The following is a 19136-nucleotide window of genomic DNA, read 5'->3' on the forward strand; positions in this document are numbered from 1 at the left end:
CTTAAGTATGGACACCAAAACTGTATGCAGTATTCCAGGTGCGGTCTCACCAATACCTTGTACAACTGAAGCAATACCTCCCTATTTTTATATTCTATCCCCCTAGCAATGAAAGCCAACATTCCATTGGCCTTCTTAATCACTTGCTGCACCTGCATACTAACCTTTTGAGTTTCGTGCACCAGGACCCCCAGATCCCTTTGTACTTCAGTACTTTCAAGTTTCTTGCCATTAAGATAATAACTTGCTCTACGATTTTTCCTGCCAAAGCGCATAACCTCACACTTTCCAGTATTGTATTCCATCTGCCAAATCTCTGCCCACTTACTTAGCCTGTCTATGTCCCCTTGCAGGTTTTTTATGTCCTCCTCACTCACTACTTTCCCTCCCATCTTAGTATCATCTGCAAACTTTGATATGTTACACTCGGTCCCCTCCTCCAAATCGTTAATATAGATTGTAAAGAGTTGGGGACCCAGCACTGACCCCTGCGGAACACCACTAGTTACTGATTGCCAGTCTGAGAATGAACCATTTATCCCAACTCTCTGCCTTCTGTTAGATAGCCAATCCTCTATCCATGCCAGAATATTACCCCCAATCCCGTGATTTTTTATCTTAAGCAATAATCTTTTGTGTGGCACCTTGTCAAATGCCTTTTGGAAGTCTAAATACACTACGTCCACTGGTTCCCCTTTATCCACCCTATATGTTACTTCCTCAAAGAATGGAAACATTGCCACACCGGTGCAATGGCAAGTCCTCTTGTGAGGTTAGTCAAAGTAGAGGGAGCTTTGCTCTGTGTCTAGCAGTACTGTACCTGAACTGGGATTGCGTGAGGTTGATTGGGATTGAGCATGGAGATATACAAACATGGTGGAGTTTGACTTGATTCCCTTTGAGGGTGATGCGAGTAATTATGCAGAGTTTTCACTCGGGAGATTAGTAGGGTCCAAGGCCGCTCAGAGGGCGGGTTCGGAGGCGGGTCCGCTGTCAAAATTGAAATGATTGACAGCGGGTTGGGAGCCCGCTCCGAACCCGCCTCCATGTAAGTTTCCAAAGTGTCGGGTCTGCGATTTCAGAACAGACCTGACACCAAGCAACGTGGGGAGGCATTTAAGATAGTTGACTGCTTGTTAAATGCTTGTTAACTACTATTTTGCCAGCCTATTTCTATTTTACCACTTTTTTAATGAGGTTCACATTCTTCGGAGATCACGTCAGGTAAGTAGGTCGGGCTCTCTATGTCTCCCCATTGCTGTGAATAGGTGACTGCTGCAAAAGTGATCTGAAAGCTACCATTTCACAGCTGGTCACTTTCCAATGTCAGAAGCTTCAGCCTTCAAGACTTGGAAGACACTTTTGAGCTGTATGCAGTTTGGAAGTGTTTGGAGTAAACTCTCTATCCAGTGTCACCTCCTTGGAGCAAGCTCTCTCACCATTGACAGATCACTTCTGTCATCTCAACTTCAGCTGCCATCTATTCCAGCAACATTGGTGCCCTCGTAAAAATCTCATCTTAGTCCTCTGAATCTCTTCACAATCAGCCCCAATACCAACATCACCAGGCACACCAACGTCACCAACAACAATAACAACCTTCTCCGCAATCACCTGATGCTGCACAGGACACAGGGCATCAGCACCTGACAACATTGCTGCCCGGGAGGCCAGGGATGGCCTCACCATGGCCAGATTTACTTCACTTGACGCTGTACACCCTGGCTGCCACATGATGCACCAGGTTGACACCATCCCACACCGACACCATAAAGCATCCCTGCAATGCCCCAAGCCATTCCTTTCACACTCATCACAATTGGGGGGAGGGGAAGTTATGTCTCAACATTCACTGGGACTCACTAAGACACTTTTAAAGGTGAGTGCAGATCCTTCCAATAAGGTAAAGTGTTGAAAATATAGATTTCAATGTTTGACAACACATTAACAGAAACTTCACATGAACATTGGCTAAACCACCCAGGTGCCTACCCTTGTGTGTTGTTAGTTGGTATGCTTGCAGTAGGCTGAGGGTGAGTGTGTGGGGTGGCTAGTGAGATGGGGAAGTGATAATGTAGATAGAGAGAGAGAGAGAGGGATGGGTGGAGGTGCAAGGTAAGTTGGTGTGAGTAAAGATGTACAGGTAGAGAAGGCAAAGTGATGTGGATGTGATGAGTGGCACAGCAGGATGAGGTTCAGTGTGGCATGGCAGTAATGTTTTGTGATCTACTCAGATCATTGAAAGGTTTGCGCCACTGCAGCCTGGCCCTCCCGACGACATCCATGCTTGTGCCCGCCTGTGTGATATGCAACCAGGCTGCGTTGATCTCCTGGGGAGGTCTCTTCCGCCCTTGGAAGGGAAGAGAACCTCTCTGCGAGCTGTGACTCCCTCCATAAACATATAGAGGGAGACATGGAAGAGCTTGGGTGCAGCCCTGCTCCTCTGTGCAGTGATTGTCAGAGTTTGCAGCATCTCAATGCAGTAGAACACTGACAGCACAAATGTCAAATTCAATGTGGACATGGCCCCTTTAAGGAAACTGGCTGATGACATGTCATCAAATGACATCATCAGACCCGCTTCAATTTAATTGGCGGGAACATCGCAGGGCGGGCTTAACAAGCCCAATTAATGTAAAATCACTTGAAGAGTGCGGGCTGCAGTAGGCAGTTGGTTGAGACCGCGACATCGACCCCGACCGCACCGGACCCGCCTCGGTTGGTGAACTCGCGGCCCATGATAGGGGAGAGTGTACATGGGCTGTGGGAGGAGATTCAATGGGTGGGTAGAGTCCATGATAGGTGAGAGTGTACATGGAGTGTGGGAGGAGATTAAATGGATGGGTAGAGTCCATGATAGGGGAGACTGTACAGGGGCTGTGAGAGGAGATTCAATGGGTGGGTAGAGTCTATGATAGGGGAGAGTGTACACAGGCTGTGGGAGGGGATTAAATGGGTGGGTAGAGTCTATGATAGGGGAGAGTGTACATGGATTGTGGGAGGGGATTAAATGGGTGGGTGGAGTCTGTGATGGGGAGAGTGTACATGGGCTGTGGGAGGAGAATAAATGGGTGGGTAGAGTCCATGATAGGGGAGAGTGTACATGGGCTGTGGAGGGAGATTCAATGGGTTGGTAGAGTCTGTGATAGGGTGAAGTGAACATGGGCTGTGGGAAATATTAAAGGGGTGGGTAGTGTCCATGATAGGGGGGAGTGTACATGGATTGTGGGAGATTGAATGGGTGGCTAGAGTCTATGATAGGGTGGAGTGTACATGGGCTGTGGGAGGGGATTCAATGGGTGGGTAGAGTCTGTGATAGGGGAGAGTGTACACAGGCTGTGGGAGGGGATTCAATGGGTGGGTAGAGTCCATGATAGGGGAGAGTGTACATGGGCTGTGGGAGGAGATTCAATGGGTGGGTAGAGTCTGTGATAGGGGAGAGTGTACACAGGCTGTGGGAGGGGATTCAATGGGTGGGCAGAGTCTGTGATAGGGTGGAGTGTACATGGGCTGTGAGAGATTAAATGGGTGGGTAGAGTCTGTGATAGGGGAGAGTGTACATGGGCTGTGGGAGGAGATTCAATGGGTGGGTAGAGTCCATGATAGGGGAGAGTGTACATGGGCTGTGGGAGGAGATTCAATGGGTGGCTAGAGTCTATGATAGGGGAGAGTGTACATGGGCTGTGGGAGGAGATTCAATGGGTGGCTAGAGTCTGTGATAGGGGAGAGTGTACATGGGCTGTGGGAAGAGATTCAGTGGGTGGGTAGAGTCTGTGATAGGGGAGAGTGTACATGGGCTGTGGGAGGAGATTCAGTGGGTGGGTAGAGTCTGTGATAGGGGAGAGTGTCCACGGGCTGTGGGAGGAGATTCAGTGGGTGGGTAGAGTCTATGATAGGGGAGAGTGTACATGGGCTGTGGGAGGAGATTCAATGGGTGGCTAGAGTCTGTGATAGGGGAGAGTGTACATGGGCTGTGGGAGGAGATTCAGTGGGTGGGTAGAGTCTGCGATAGGGGAGAGTGTACATGGGCTGTGGGAGGAGATTCAGTGGGTGAGTAGAGTCTGTGATAGGGGAGAGTGTCCACGGGCTGTGGGAGGAGATTCAGTGGGTGGGTAGAGTCTATGATAGGGGAGAGTGTCCACGGGCTGTGGGAGGACATTCAGTGGGTGGGTAGAGTCTATGATAGGGTGAAGTGTACATGGGCTGTGGGAGGAGATTAAATGAACATAGGAACATAAGAGTCAGGAGCAGGAGTCGGCCATTCGGCCCCTCGAGCCCACTCTGCCATTTAATGAGATCATGGCTGATCTGATCTTGGGCTCAGCTCCATTTCCCTGCCCGCTCCCCATAACCCTTCACTCCCTTATTGTTCAAAAGTCTGTCTTGCTCCACCTTAAATATATTCAATGACCCGGCCTCCACAGCTCTCTGGGGCAGAGAATTCCACAGATTTACGACCCTCTGGGAGAAGAAATTCCTCCTCATCTCAGTTTTAAATGGGTGATCCCTTGTTCTGAAACTATGTCCCCTACTTCTAGATTTCCTCATGAGGGGAAACATCTTCACTGCATCTACCTTGTCGAGCCCCCTCAGTATCTTATATGTTTCAATAAGATCACCTCTCATTCTTCTAAACTCCAATGAGTATAGGCCCAACCTGCTCAACCTTTCTTCATAAGTCAACCCCTTCATCTCAGGAATCAGCCTCGTGAACCTTCTCTGAACTGCCTCCAATGCAAGTGTATCCTTCCTTAAATAAGGAGACCAAAACTGTACACAGCACTCCAGGTGTGGTCTCACCAACGCCCTGTACAGTTGTAACAGGACTTCCCTACTTTTATACTCCAACACCCTTGCCATAAAGGCCAACATTCAATTTGCCTTCCTGATTACAGGAAACTTTGGTTTATCCAGAGGTTAAATGTCCGGAATGCTCGAGCCACCGGCAAAAATCAGGAGCCGTTTCGTTAGTTTTTTTTTCTTTTCGTTGCTTTTTTTTCACCAGTCAGGCTCTGCAAGGTCTTGCTGAAGCTGTTGCTAAGCTACAGAGACACTTGCAAGGTACGGCCGACTGTTTAGAAGCTGTTGCTAAGCAACAGGGTTTGTTGCCTGATACGGAGCTCAAAATCTCCGTATGTTTCAACATTAATGCTGGTTTGTCCGGCAGTTTTGATGGGACGGCAACAGCTCGGTCCTGTCGGTGCCAGATATCACAAAGTTTCCTGTACTTAGAAACATAGAAACTAGGAGCAGGCCATTCGGCCCTTCGAGCCTGCTCCGCCATTCAGCGAGACCATGGCTGATCATCCAAACCCTAGCACCCGGTCCCTACACCGACAGCCATCCCACCCAAGCCCTATCCCCGTAACCCCGTAACCCCACATATTTAATCCCCCCTAACACTAAGGGCCAATTTTTATCATGGCCAATCAACCTAACCCGCACATCTTTGGACTGTGGGAGGAAACCGGAGCACCCGGAGGAAACCCACGCAAACACGGGGAGAATGTGCAAACTCCACACAGACAGTCACCCGAGGCCGGATTTGAACCCGGGTCCCTGGTGCTGTGAGGCAACAGTGCTAACCACTATGCCACCGTACTTGCTGTACCTGCATGCTAAATTTTTGTGTTTCATGCACAAGGACCCCCAGGTCCCTCTGTACTGGAGCATTTTGTAATCTCTCTCCATTTAAATAATAATTTGTTTTTTTATTTTTCTTACCAATGTGGATAACCTCGCACTTTCCCACATTGTACTCCATCTGCCAAATGTTTGCCCACTCACTGAGCCTGTCTATATCCCTTTGCAGATTCTTTGTGTCCTCTTCACAACTTGCTTTCCCATCCATCTTTGTATCAGCAGCAAATTTGGCTACATTACACTCGGTCCCTTCATCCAAGTCATTAATATAGATTGTAAATAGTTGAGGCCCCAGCACTGATCCTTGTGGCACCCCACTAGTTACAGTTTGCCAACCGGAAAATGACCCATTTATCCTGACTCCCTGTTTTCTGTTAGTTAGCCAATCCTCTATCCATGCTAATATATTACCCCCAACCCTGTGAGCTCTTATCTTATGTAGTAACCTTTTAAGTGGCACCTTATCGAATGCCTTCTGGAAATCAAAATACACCATATCCACTGGTTCCCCTTTATCCACCCTGCTTGTTACATCCTCAAAGGACTCCAGCAAATTTGTCAAACATGATTTCCCTTTCATAAAACCATGCTGACTCTGCTTGACTGTATTAAGATTTTCTAAATGTCCTGCTACCATTTCCTTAATAATGGACTCCAGCATAAATAGGTGGGTAGAGTCCATGATAGGGGAAAGTGTACATGGGCTGTGAGAGGAGATTAAATGGGTGGATAGAGTCCATGATAGGGGAGAGTGTACATGGGCTGTGGGAGGAGATTAAATGGGTGGGTAGAGTCCGTGATAGGGGAGAGTGTACATGGGCTGTGAGAGGAGATTAAATGGGTGGGTAGAGTCCGTGATAGGGGAGAGTGTACATGGGCTGTGAGAGGAGATTAAATGGGTGGGTAGAGTCCATGATAGGGGAAAGTGTACATGGGCTGTGAGAGGAGATTAAATGGGAGGGTAGAGTCTATGATAGGGGAGAGTGTACATGGGCTGTGAGAGGAGATTAAATGGGTGGGTAGAGTCCATGATAGGGGAGAGTGTACATGGGCTGTGAGAGGAGATTAAATGGGTGGGTAGAGTCCATGATAGGGGAGAGTGTACATGGGCTGTGAGAGGAGATTAAATGGGTGGGTAGAGTCTGTGATAGGTGAGAGTGTACATGGGCTGTGGGAGGAGATTCAGTGGGTGGGTAGAGTCTGCGATAGGGGAGAGTGTACATGGGCTGTGGGAGGAGATTCAGTGGGTGGGTAGAGTCTGTGATAGGGGAGAGTGTCCACGGGCTGTGGGAGGAGATTCAGTGGGTGGGTAGAGTCTATGATAGGGGAGAGTGTCCACGGGCTGTGGGAGGAGATTCAGTGGGTGGGTAGAGTCTATGATAGGGTGAAGTGTACATGGGCTGTGGGAGGAGATTAAATGAACATAGGAACATAAGAGTCAGGAGCAGGAGTCGGCCATTCGGCCCCTCGAGCCCACTCTGCCATTTAATGAGATCATGGCTGATCTGATCTTGGGCTCAGCTCCATTTCCCTACCCGCTCCCCATAACCCTTCACTCCCTTATTGTTCAAAAGTCTGTCTTGCTCCACCTTAAATATATTCAATGACCCGGCCTCCACAGCTCTCTGGGGCAGAGAATTCCACAGATTTACGACCCTCTGGGAGAAGAAATTCCTCCTCATCTCAGTTTTAAATGGGTGATCCCTTGTTCTGAAACTATGTCCCCTACTTCTAGATTTCCTCATGAGGGGAAACATCTTCACTGCATCTACCTTGTCGAGCCCCCTCAGTATCTTATATGTTTCAATAAGATCACCTCTCATTCTTCTAAACTCCAATGAGTATAGGCCCAACCTGCTCAACCTTTCTTCATAAGTCAGCCCCCTCATCTCAGGAATCAGCCTCGTGAACCTTCTCTGAACTGCCTCCAATGCAAGTGTATCCTTCCTTAAATAAGGAGACCAAAACTGTACGCAGCACTCCAGGTGTGGTCTCACCAACGCCCTGTACAGTTGTAACAGGACTTCCCTACTTTTATACTCCAACACCCTTGCCATAAAGGCCAACATTCAATTTGCCTTCCTGATTACAGGAAACTTTGGTTTATCCAGAGGTTAAATGTCCGGAATGCTCGAGCCACCGGCAAAAATCAGGAGCCGTTTCGTTAGTTTTTTTTTCTTTTCGTTGCTTTTTTTTCACCAGTCAGGCTCTGCAAGGTCTTGCTGAAGCTGTTGCTAAGCTACAGAGACACTTGCAAGGTACGGCCGACTGTTTAGAAGCTGTTGCTAAGCAACAGGGTTTGTTGCCTGATACGGAGCTCAAAATCTCCGTATGTTTCAACATTAATGCTGGTTTGTCCGGCAGTTTTGATGGGACGGCAACAGCTCGGTCCTGTCGGTGCCAGATATCACAAAGTTTCCTGTACTTAGAAACATAGAAACTAGGAGCAGGCCATTCGGCCCTTCGAGCCTGCTCCGCCATTCAGCGAGACCATGGCTGATCATCCAAACCCTAGCACCCGGTCCCTACACCGACAGCCATCCCACCCAAGCCCTATCCCCGTAACCCCGTAACCCCACATATTTAATCCCCCCTAACACTAAGGGCCAATTTTTATCATGGCCAATCAACCTAACCCGCACATCTTTGGACTGTGGGAGGAAACCGGAGCACCCGGAGGAAACCCACGCAAACACGGGGAGAATGTGCAAACTCCACACAGACAGTCACCCGAGGCCGGATTTGAACCCGGGTCCCTGGTGCTGTGAGGCAACAGTGCTAACCACTATGCCACCGTACTTGCTGTACCTGCATGCTAAATTTTTGTGTTTCATGCACAAGGACCCCCAGGTCCCTCTGTACTGGAGCATTTTGTAATCTCTCTCCATTTAAATAATAATTTGTTTTTTTATTTTCTTACCAATGTGGATAACCTCGCACTTTCCCACATTGTACTCCATCTGCCAAATGTTTGCCCACTCACTGAGCCTGTCTATATCCCTTTGCAGATTCTTTGTGTCCTCTTCACAACTTGCTTTCCCATCCATCTTTGTATCAGCAGCAAATTTGGCTACATTACACTCGGTCCCTTCATCCAAGTCATTAATATAGATTGTAAATAGTTGAGGCCCCAGCACTGATCCTTGTGGCACCCCACTAGTTACAGTTTGCCAACCGGAAAATGACCCATTTATCCTGACTCCCTGTTTTCTGTTAGTTAGCCAATCCTCTATCCATGCTAATATATTACCCCCAACCCTGTGAGCTCTTATCTTATGTAGTAACCTTTTAAGTGGCACCTTATCGAATGCCTTCTGGAAATCAAAATACACCATATCCACTGGTTCCCCTTTATCCACCCTGCTTGTTACATCCTCAAAGGACTCCAGCAAATTTGTCAAACATGATTTCCCTTTCATAAAACCATGCTGACTCTGCTTGACTGTATTAAGATTTTCTAAATGTCCTGCTACCATTTCCTTAATAATGGACTCCAGCATAAATAGGTGGGTAGAGTCCATGATAGGGGAAAGTGTACATGGGCTGTGAGAGGAGATTAAATGGGTGGATAGAGTCCATGATAGGGGAGAGTGTACATGGGCTGTGGGAGGAGATTAAATGGGTGGGTAGAGTCCGTGATAGGGGAGAGTGTACATGGGCTGTGAGAGGAGATTAAATGGGTGGGTAGAGTCCGTGATAGGGGAGAGTGTACATGGGCTGTGAGAGGAGATTAAATGGGTGGGTAGAGTCCATGATAGGGGAAAGTGTACATGGGCTGTGAGAGGAGATTAAATGGGAGGGTAGAGTCTATGATAGGGGAGAGTGTACATGGGCTGTGAGAGGAGATTAAATGGGTGGGTAGAGTCCATGATAGGGGAGAGTGTACATGGGCTGTGAGAGGAGATTAAATGGGTGGGTAGAGTCCATGATAGGGGAGAGTGTACATGGGCTGTGAGAGGAGATTAAATGGGTGGGTAGAGTCTGTGATAGGTGAGAGTGTACATGGGCTGTGGGAGGAGATTAAATGGGTGGGTAGAGTCTGTGATAGGTGAGAGTGTACATGGGCTGTGGGAGGAGATTAAATATGTGGGTAGAGTCCATGATAGGGGAGAGTGTACATGGGCTGTGGGAGGAGATTCAATGGGTGGGTAGAGTCTATGATAGGGGAGAGTGTACATGGGCTGTGGGAGGAGATTCAATGGGTGGGTAGAGTCCATGATAGGGGAGAGTGTACATGGGCTGTGGGAGGAACGGTGGCTCCATGCTCTGTGGGGTTCACAGTCGTGTGTGGGATGCTGCTGTAGTCATTGTACCACCTGCACTTAACTTCTGTGAGGTGATTGTATTTTTCTTTGGGAGGAGGTGTGAATGTAAATGATTGATTTGACGAACTGTTCAATGGAGACAACGAGCAAGTTTGGCCCTACCCACCTGAGAGATGTTTGTTTACCCATAATGCACCGGGCATTGCGAGCTCATGGCCGCTCCCATCATGCTTCAGTTGGGCTTGTGTTCCAGGTTTGCACAGGTGGAAGTGCCGCAACAGCCAGTCCTCATTATCAGCTTTCACAATACATTTATATCCACACTCTAGAGTCTGTTTGCTTTTCTTTATTTTGCTCCACTGCTCTCCTGAGCGCACTGTCTCAGGTTGAGAAGTGTCTCCATTGCTATAGATACCAACCCTCTTCCATAGCCCAGCTCCTGACCCAACTCGCCAGTCTTCATCTGCAGGTTTGGAGTGTCGGCTGACTGTTGGAGCGTAGCCTGACCCTGCCCTCACCTGATGTCCCACACACACTCTTTCTAAACGAGGCAATGAGGAATGGAATTCCTGGCTGATGTCTCAGCTTCCTAGCTCGAGGCTCCTGTGGTCCATACTGCTGCCTTGGCTGAACTCAACTAGCTCAGAACAAGCCAATGACTTAACCTGGGTCCTTGCAGTCCATGTGAGTCCATGATACAAATATCCATTAAAGCATCAACTAAGACCCTCCATAGTCTAGCTGTAAGTTAACGGGGAGCATGTTTAAGAGCATAAAAGGGTGAAAGTATTTACCAGCCTGTTACTAAAGACCAAATCTACCTATCCAATCTCTACATAGGCACCAAGTGCACATCAAGGAGGAGCCTGCAGAGTTGGAGGAGGACGACCCAGCAGTCTCGCACATCGCCGCGGCTAATGTGAATTCGGAAATGCAGGATGCTAGAGAGATGGAGGAGGAGTTAACGGCGGAGGAGTTGGAATAAAATGGAACTCGAGCACTTCAAGTTATTAAAAAAAAAACAAAAAAAAACAGGGTCAGACCTCACACCTGCACATCCATTGCAACAGCATCTCCTGGTCCTGACTCACCTGGACTGAGTGACAAGTCAAGGAGCGGCAGACACTCGAAGATTCCAACAGCAGCTTTGATAGTCCACTAATAATGGAGCCTTGGAACACAGACCAATTTGTTGGGAATAGATTGAACGGCTCCAACTTCTCAAAGCAAAGCTGGTGACCATTTTTCCCCCCTTTTCTTCCCAAATGTTTTGCCGCTAACACAGAGATGGCTACTCGTCTCCTAAACTGGCAGGTAGTCACGCTGATCTGCGATGTGAATATGTTGCTTATTCATCGTTAGGGCCCCAAACAGACTTTTTCAACCTGCTTTAAAGGTACCTCAATTTGAATTTTTTCTATCCAATGCTGTAGATAGCTCAACAGGCACATTGTATTTAAGCAGAGGGTAACTGCGGAACTGTTTGTGGGGTATCAGAACCCACTCACTGACGCTGGCATCTGAGGAGATCCAAATGAAAGATCTATCCGGGACAGCGTTAACTCGTCTTTAAACTCCCACTGCTGTTTTAGCTTTTGTGTTTCTATCTGGGATGGGGGAATGGGGGGTGGGGGTGGGGGTGGGGGGGGGGAGGGGAGAGGAAAGGGCCAACCCTTTAAAACTTTCTCACTTAAGCATTGTATTGTAAACGACTGAAGATCAGATACTGTTGACGGAGACCTAACGAAAGGTACAACTGCGGAGAAAATGGTTAGACAGCCAAGTAGTCAAGTGTGGACTTCAGTTTCAGGCACCAGGTGTTAAAGCTGACAAAGAATTTTTCTATAAACCTAGCCCGTGAAGGGTTTAAGGACAGCAGATTAATTTACTTTAAAAGAAATGCGAAGCTTTGAATGGCAGGGAGAATATTTCTTGTGTTGGTTCTGTTGGGTTGCATTGTTGATCCTTCCGCCCAAACTGACTGAGACTGCTTTGTGCCAGAGGAATATTGTATCTGAGTGGCTCGGAAGGGGAGAATCCCACGATTCCTTCCGCTGATCACTTTTCAGTAACTCCTGGTCTTGGCATTCACTGTGGAGACTCGCGCATGATGAATGGACATTGGAATGAAGTACTGGAGGACAGATGGCACTTGTGGGCTTCCAGGAGGGGAGTGGGCGGGTGGGAGGGGAGAGGATGGGAGGGGAGGGGTGGGAGAGGGGAGAGGGGGGAAGAGAGGAGTGGGTGGGAGGGGAGAGGGTGGGAGGGGAGAGGGTGGGGGGGAAGAGGGGAGAGAGCGGGAGGGGAGAGAGCAGGAGGGGAAGGAAGGGGAGAGGGTGGGAGGGGGGAGAGAGCGGGAGGGGCGAGGGCGGGAGGGGGGAAGAGGGTGGGAGGGGGGAAGAGGGGAGAGTGCGGGAGGGGGAGGAAGGGGAGAGAGCGGGAGGGGAGAGGCCAGGAGTTGTGCAGGTGGGAGAAGGGGAGGGAAAGCAAGACCAGGTTTCATTTTTTTGTGACGTTTTCAAAGCAGTCTCAACAAAACCAGCACAGAGAGAGAGAGTTCCCCTGTGAAAGGACTTTGGCGATACCAAATCAAAGACTTTGAGTTTCCCACAGGACCACTGCAATACTGACAGTATTCAATCATTCTTTTCATCGCTTTGAAATTATGTTTTCTTTTAATGAACGCAAATGCGCAGTGCAATTTCAGTTACCAAAAAGGAATTTGATATATTTATGATATTTCTCTGTGGCTCGACGCAGTTTGAACAACATGCAATGATGTCATCTTTGCGAGGTACGTTTACCATGAGGTCCATGTCGTGATTGAGATTTACTGGCTCGACAAGTTTCTCATCCCCAAAATCACCGCACAATTAGAGGTTGTCACTTTTTCTCGGCCTAGAATACGATGAGGCAGATTAGGGGGCAAGGACAGGGGCAAGGGCTCGGGACAGGGGTGGAGCTCTGCTATGCAGTTCCCTCCGTTAGTAAGAAACGGCAGTGGAGATGCACAAAACTGGTCCACTCGCTCGTGAAGATTGAGTCCACTCGCTCCTTCAAAATAGTCCGTTCACGCATGAGATCCAATTTCCAGATTTCAGTTGCCAAAATGATCATGTAACTAACCCCTAAACCAGACCAATACAAAAGCAAAATATTGCGGATGCTGGAAATCTGAAATAAAAACAGAAAATGCTGGAAATACTCAGCAGGTCAGGCAGCATCCGTGGAGAGAGAAACAGAATCACCATTTCAGGTTGATGGCGAACAGTTCTGACGAAGGGTCATCGACCTGAAACGTTAACTCTGTTTCTCTCTCCACAGATGCTGCTTGACCTGCTGAGTATTTCCAGCATTTTCTGTTTTTATCCCTAAACCAGACTGTCTGGTTCAAAACCAGATGGAATGCCCGCAAACCACACCCAGCAGTAGATTTTTCATTTAAAATGAGCATAACTGAGTCTCCTCGCTGTAATCTCCTGCTGTTGAGCACAACTCATGAACAATGAGGATCAATCGCACATGTGGGCTCTAAATCGCATCGAATGGGTCCTCGGCGCCCACTATGTGGGTGGTCCTCAAAACGCAGCCCTCCTCCTCCTCACCAGGGAGTCTCAGCTCCACGTGTCTCTGGCCTATTGCGCCGTGGGGCATTGCCAGAGCTGGCATTAAGCATCGTTCGCTCTCTCGCTGTTGAGTGAGAGAAAGCACCGGAATGATTTTGGGAAGCAGGATTACCTGTGCGGAATTTGAAAGGGACCAATTTCCACTAGGAGTCCTAGAGTTTTATTGATTGTTTCCCTGGCCTGGCAGCATGTTTGAAAGCAGATTCTCTGGGTACGGGCACTGTGGGGGAAGGCTGTCATTCCATGGGGCGGTATCTTGTAGCATTCCAGGGATGGTTAGGGTTCCAGCTCTCAATGAAAAGCTGATGTGTAACAGTCTAGATTTACTGAATATTCACAGTTAATGGTCAGAAAATCCAACCCAAGACCTCTCTGTGTCTTACTGCTTTAAAGAAGAAACTAAAGGGATAAGGGAGGGAGATGGCAAAATATCAGAGGAAGAGAGAGAGAGGGGGCACTGGTGGTCAATAGACTGATTGACATGAGAATTGATTTGTCAGTTTCTCAGTTGACCAGGTCAGTGAGAGTAGTCCTGGTCACTGTACAGAGTGAGATCCTAAATGTACTTATGTACGATGCAGTTACGATGCTGTTACATGCAGTAAGCAGGAGAATCTCTCCCCACCTCCAGATGTTTGTTATGACCAAAACCTATCACGTAGCTCATTGATTCGTTCCTGTGATCAGCCAATGGCAAGGAAACAGGAAGTTACCTCAACATTAGTCAGCTTGTGCTCTGCTCACCCCGTCCTGCCCACTCGACCATTACGACCCAGAACGCTACGCCCCGACTTCACACCAACACGGTGGGTGAATGCAGTGAGGCTTGTCGACTGTACATCACAGATTCACGTTCAGCGTTTCTGGCATTGTGGGCACAGCCCTACTCGAGCTACCAACATCCCTCATGGAATGTGGAGCGGCCAGAAGTGTCACCTGGAGCTCTTGGAAAGGAGCTCTACTTTGTAACGGGTCTTGCTTACCACTCTAGTACCTCAGCAACAGATGTTTCTACAGGATCCATATAGTGTGTGTGTGTGGGAGGGGGGGGGGGTAGAATGGGAGTGGGGGGAAAGTACAGCAAAACATTTAACAATCTTGTATGGCCAAGGTGTCCAGGTGTTCCCACAGGACCATTGCAATACCGGCCAGAATGCAGTATTCACTCATTCTTTTCATCGCTTTGGGGCAGTAAAGGTAGACGGAGCCCTGGGGGGGGGCTTTCCTAAAGTCTAATTCCCTGCTCCTATTAATTGCCAGATATCTCGTGTTGCTGATACTAACAGATCCCTGGTGTTCTGAGCTATTTACCAGCAGAGGTAGTAGAGCTAAGAACAGCACTTTCCAAACCTCCAAGCCCCACAAAATCCAGACTATGAAGATAGATAGGACTGAGTTATGAGGGCCAGATTGGCAGGACTGGAGTCTACACGTGACCCACGGGGCACCAATTGGAGATCCCCAGTTGGATGAGCTCCTGGGCGGATGCGCGGTAAATCTTGTGATTTTTTCCTCTGGTGGAGGCCTGCTAAAGATTAATTGTCTCAATGACATTTTGAAACAAGGAGGGAAAAATTGAAATATTATGAGGCATTAGAGTTTCCACGACAACACCATTACCATTGCTGAGTAAAAAAGGTCATTTATATCATTGAAAGTGGAATCATGAATAATGTAATGACCAAGAATTAATTATCAATCCTGATATATTACACATCACAAGCCTTCATAATCCTGGAACCCATAAAAGATTATAACTAACCTGGCACACATGTGAAATATCTTGATTTTTTTTGGTGCGATAATTAACATTTTTTAGAATGATGTAGCAGAATTTCAGGAATCCTGGAAGTTTGTGGAATCTGCACCCCAAGCACATGATCTCCTGTTTGGTCTTACCTTTTTGAGAACTCCCGGGGCCTCTTTGCTGTCCTTAAATATCCAGAGGCTTTGAGGGTAATCTTAGCCTAACTCGGCGGGCGGGAAACCCCCGGGATCGGATTGAGCGCCGGTTTTACACCCCACCCGATATTGCTCTCCACCGACTTCAATGAAATCCAAAGCCAATTCCAAGGTGGAGTTGGCTGACTCTTTCCCTGGTGTCCTGGCTCGAGTTGATTGCCAGAGTCATTAGTGACTGTTCGGAAAACTGGAAAATTGTTGGGAGTTAGAATCCCAAGGTCAGGTTTCAATGGTTTTGCATTAGTCCAGGGGTCTCAGTATTGATTCTTGGGACTGGACCTACAGTGTGTACAGCTCTGGTGGTGGGACCTTTCCAGCTCATCCAAGCACGAAAGGGTAAATTCCGCAGTCCCGCACTCCAGGCAGTGAAACACATTCTAAGGGAGCACCAGGTGGAGAATCCAGGTGCAATGTCAACTAACGATCCCTTAGAGCTTGGCTCCCCTCTCGGAGCGTGGGATTACTGAATTTACCCCAGTGTTGGAACATAGGAACAGGAATAGGCCATTCAGCCCCTCGAGCCGGTTCCGCCATTTGCTGCTCATTCCAGGTTTCAAGTTCTGCATGAAGATGGCGTCCCTACGTTGGCAAGAGACTCGTGTCAACACCGGGTGCGTGGGGGATGGGGGGTAATTTTAACTTAACTCAGCTGGTGGGAAAGTGACGGGATCCGATTGGCATCCCATGTTATCCCCGTGTTATGGGGAACAGTAGCATTGTGGTTATGTGACTAAACTAGTAATCTAGAGGCCTGGACTAATGATCCCGAGACTGTGAGTTCAAACCCCCCCAGGGCAGCTGGGGAATTTAAATTCAGTTAATTAAATAAATCTGGAATAAAAAGCTAGTATCAGTAATGGTGACCATGAAACTATCGGATTGTTGTAAAAACTCATCTGGTTCACTCATGTCCTTTAGGAAAGGAAATCTGCCATCCTTACCTGGTCTGGCTGATATGTGACTCCAGACCCACAGCAATGTGGTTGACTCTTAACTACCCTCTGAAATGGCAGCTCACCCCCACCATCGCACGGGCACGGGCAATAAACGCTGGCCTTGCCAGTGATGCCCACATCCTGTGAATGAATTTTAAAAAAAACCCGGCCTGATTTTATATTCTATTGAAGTCAATGTAAAGTGAAATCGGGTGGGGAGTAAAACGAGAGGTCGATCTGCACCGTCAACCTCCAGCCGAGCAGATTCGGTTAAATTTACCCCCAGGGTCTGGTCAACACCTGAACTCGCCCTCTTCCCCCATGGCCACTCCCACTCAAAGCCAGTAAGTTGCCAACTGGTACATTTGAATCTTTTCTATTTTTTTAATTTTTATTTTGCAATTTACCAAAGATAATTATTTTGTTTGACGTGTCAGCCAAACTAGGTCCTCTGGGGAATCTGGTGAAGGGACTTATCATCAGACACATGCCTCAGGGAAACCAGAGCTCGCCTCTTTATTGAGCTTGTGAGCAGGTAGCTGAAGTGAACGGCAGTTTCTCAAACTCTGGCTATCGCCACGCTTCCAGTTACAGTCACCAAGCTCAGAAAACAAATAGCCGCGGGACTGAGACAGGGCGAGTGTAAACCCGGCAGGAAGAGGTGACAGCATCAGCTCCGCGTGAAGCCATTCGCTGAGAGCAGTGACCGCAACTGAACCAAAAATGGACTTGTGTCTATTTATGTTAGAAACTTGGTCCCAAAAAAACAAATTCAAAATTAGAGTCATTCATTATTTATTTGCAAATTGAGTTTCAGTTTTCTCTTCTCGGCTGAATGACGATTTGGAGCCAAAGTTTAAACATTTGATTATTTATTTTTGCCTTTGACTTGTTTGCGTTTTGCTAAAAGTGCATTTTTTGAGGGAAGTTGGAACCTTCAAATGAGCAGATTGGTGAAGGTGTGGGGGGGGGGGGGGGGAGAGTGACCGTTTCAGCAAGCACTTAGCCCCAAATGTCCTGACGTTACACTTTGATCAAACGTTACTTGGGTGGAGGAAGAAGCAAAAGGATCATTTTCCCTCCAGTATTTCAGCAAGTCTCCAAGCTCGGGGCCTGTTGCTCTGAGTCAACGCAAACCTCTATCTGTGAAGCACTTATAAATCAATCCATGTAGCCGGCCGCCAGATATTTGATCAGGTTCATCCTAATCGTTCACTCTTAGACCAACGCAAGCCTAGCACGGGGTGAAATTGGTCTTTGGTGAAAGCGCAAACTGGGCGCTAGCGAATCGGCAGCCTGTTTCACACCGCCCGAGATTCTCTTCTTCATTGCGTTGGTCGGGCGTGCTATAAAAGGGCTGCCGATTCACTATCGCTCGTTTCACGCTTTCGCCAACGACTTTGCCAAAAAAAACTTAACAGCTTCCAAGATCATCACCCACCGGTAGAACTTGGCCACAAGGCTACTTACTAGTGTAAGAGTTAATGAGCTTTTAATCTACAGACCAAAAATTATTTTAAATTGATGGGACCAAGGCCCAATCTCACGCTCATGAATGACCATTCGAGCGTGTCCTCCTTTTAACCATGTTATGTTGTTTTATAGGGAGCTGTGATCTGCAGCGGGTCATTGTTTACTGGTCTATCAAGGAATGTTTGGTAACGGTGAGAGAAATGACCACACTAGGTACCAACCAGATACGGGCTCCTCTCTGTTCCGCACTCATTAAAAATGAATGTGTTGCACCAAAAATACAATAACATTTGTTTCTACAGGAAGACCCACTTCGCCTTGTCCAGGGTACCTTATCTCCCCAAGTGTATGTGTTGTTGCTTTCTGTGCACCCCAGGCACTCTGTTACAGGCTTATTGTTTACCTGTGTTGCCAATGGGACGGTTAATCGAACTAACGCGTGCCAAAGGTTTCAGGACTAACTCAGACGGGAGTTTTTTTCGTCAAGGTTTTTATGAGGCTTTCATCCCTTCTAGAATAAAATATCTCCTGTTGTTTAATTCTTGAGCGCGCTGGCCTGGTTTATCTATGTAAACAGTCCCAGACTGCGTGACCCAAGAAGTGGGTCCTCCGGCCCAAAAGTAGGCAATTGCTGACCCCAATTATTGACCAAATGCGCCACCAGTCACCAGTGGATGAACCTCCCATGGGCCAAATCGTGATCTGGATAACTGGCACATGGGGTTAGATTTTCAACTGGCCTTACAGATCAGCTGCCCTTTACAGAAACCGCCCGATTTGAATTTCCACTGGTATCAGTGGAACGGCAGATGAGGCAGCTCCAATAACGGGAGGTCGACCTGGAACGCCAGTTTAACACTTCGGTGACAAGTTCAAAATCTATCGCATTCAGTCCTGATTGGGCTCGGACCTTATTTTTTGGTCATTCTAATGCAAGCCAACCAACTAAATGTAGAATCATAGAAATTAGGAGGCCATTCTGCCCATCGTACCTGTGCTAACCCTTCAACTGGGGCAGCCAACTCCAATCCCATTTCCTTGGCCTTTGCCCCTTCCTTTTTAAATACTCGTCCAATTCCCCTCTTAAATGGTGCTCCAGTCTCCGCCTCAATAGCCCCTTGTGGCGACATTCCCTGTTCTAGTATCCCTCCCTCTCTGGAAAAACATTTCTTCCAACCTTTCCCTACATTGTTCCAGTGATAATGTCCAGTCACCGCTCCGACCAGTAGAAA

General features: G+C 47.9%; 1 protein-coding gene across 3 annotated transcripts in view; it reads left to right on the forward strand.

Moving 5' to 3' along the window:
- The window catches only part of foxp4 (forkhead box P4), a 728261-nt gene extending 716174 nt beyond the window's left edge, over positions 1 to 12087 (forward strand). For all 3 annotated transcript variants that reach the window (XM_086010975.1, XM_086010973.1, XM_086010974.1), the window contains one exon: positions 10749 to 12087. In XM_086010975.1, the coding sequence (XP_085867101.1) occupies positions 10749 to 10893 (145 nt within the window). In that variant the 3' untranslated portion in view covers positions 10894 to 12087. The remainder of the gene's footprint in view (positions 1 to 10748) is intronic.
- The last annotated feature ends 7049 nt before the right edge of the window (positions 12088 to 19136 follow it).

Source organism: Somniosus microcephalus, chromosome 18 (genome assembly GCF_052327205.1).
Source record: "Somniosus microcephalus isolate GS21.2 chromosome 18, FLI_Smic_1.0, whole genome shotgun sequence".
NCBI classification, from domain to species: Eukaryota; Metazoa; Chordata; class Chondrichthyes; order Squaliformes; family Somniosidae; genus Somniosus; species Somniosus microcephalus.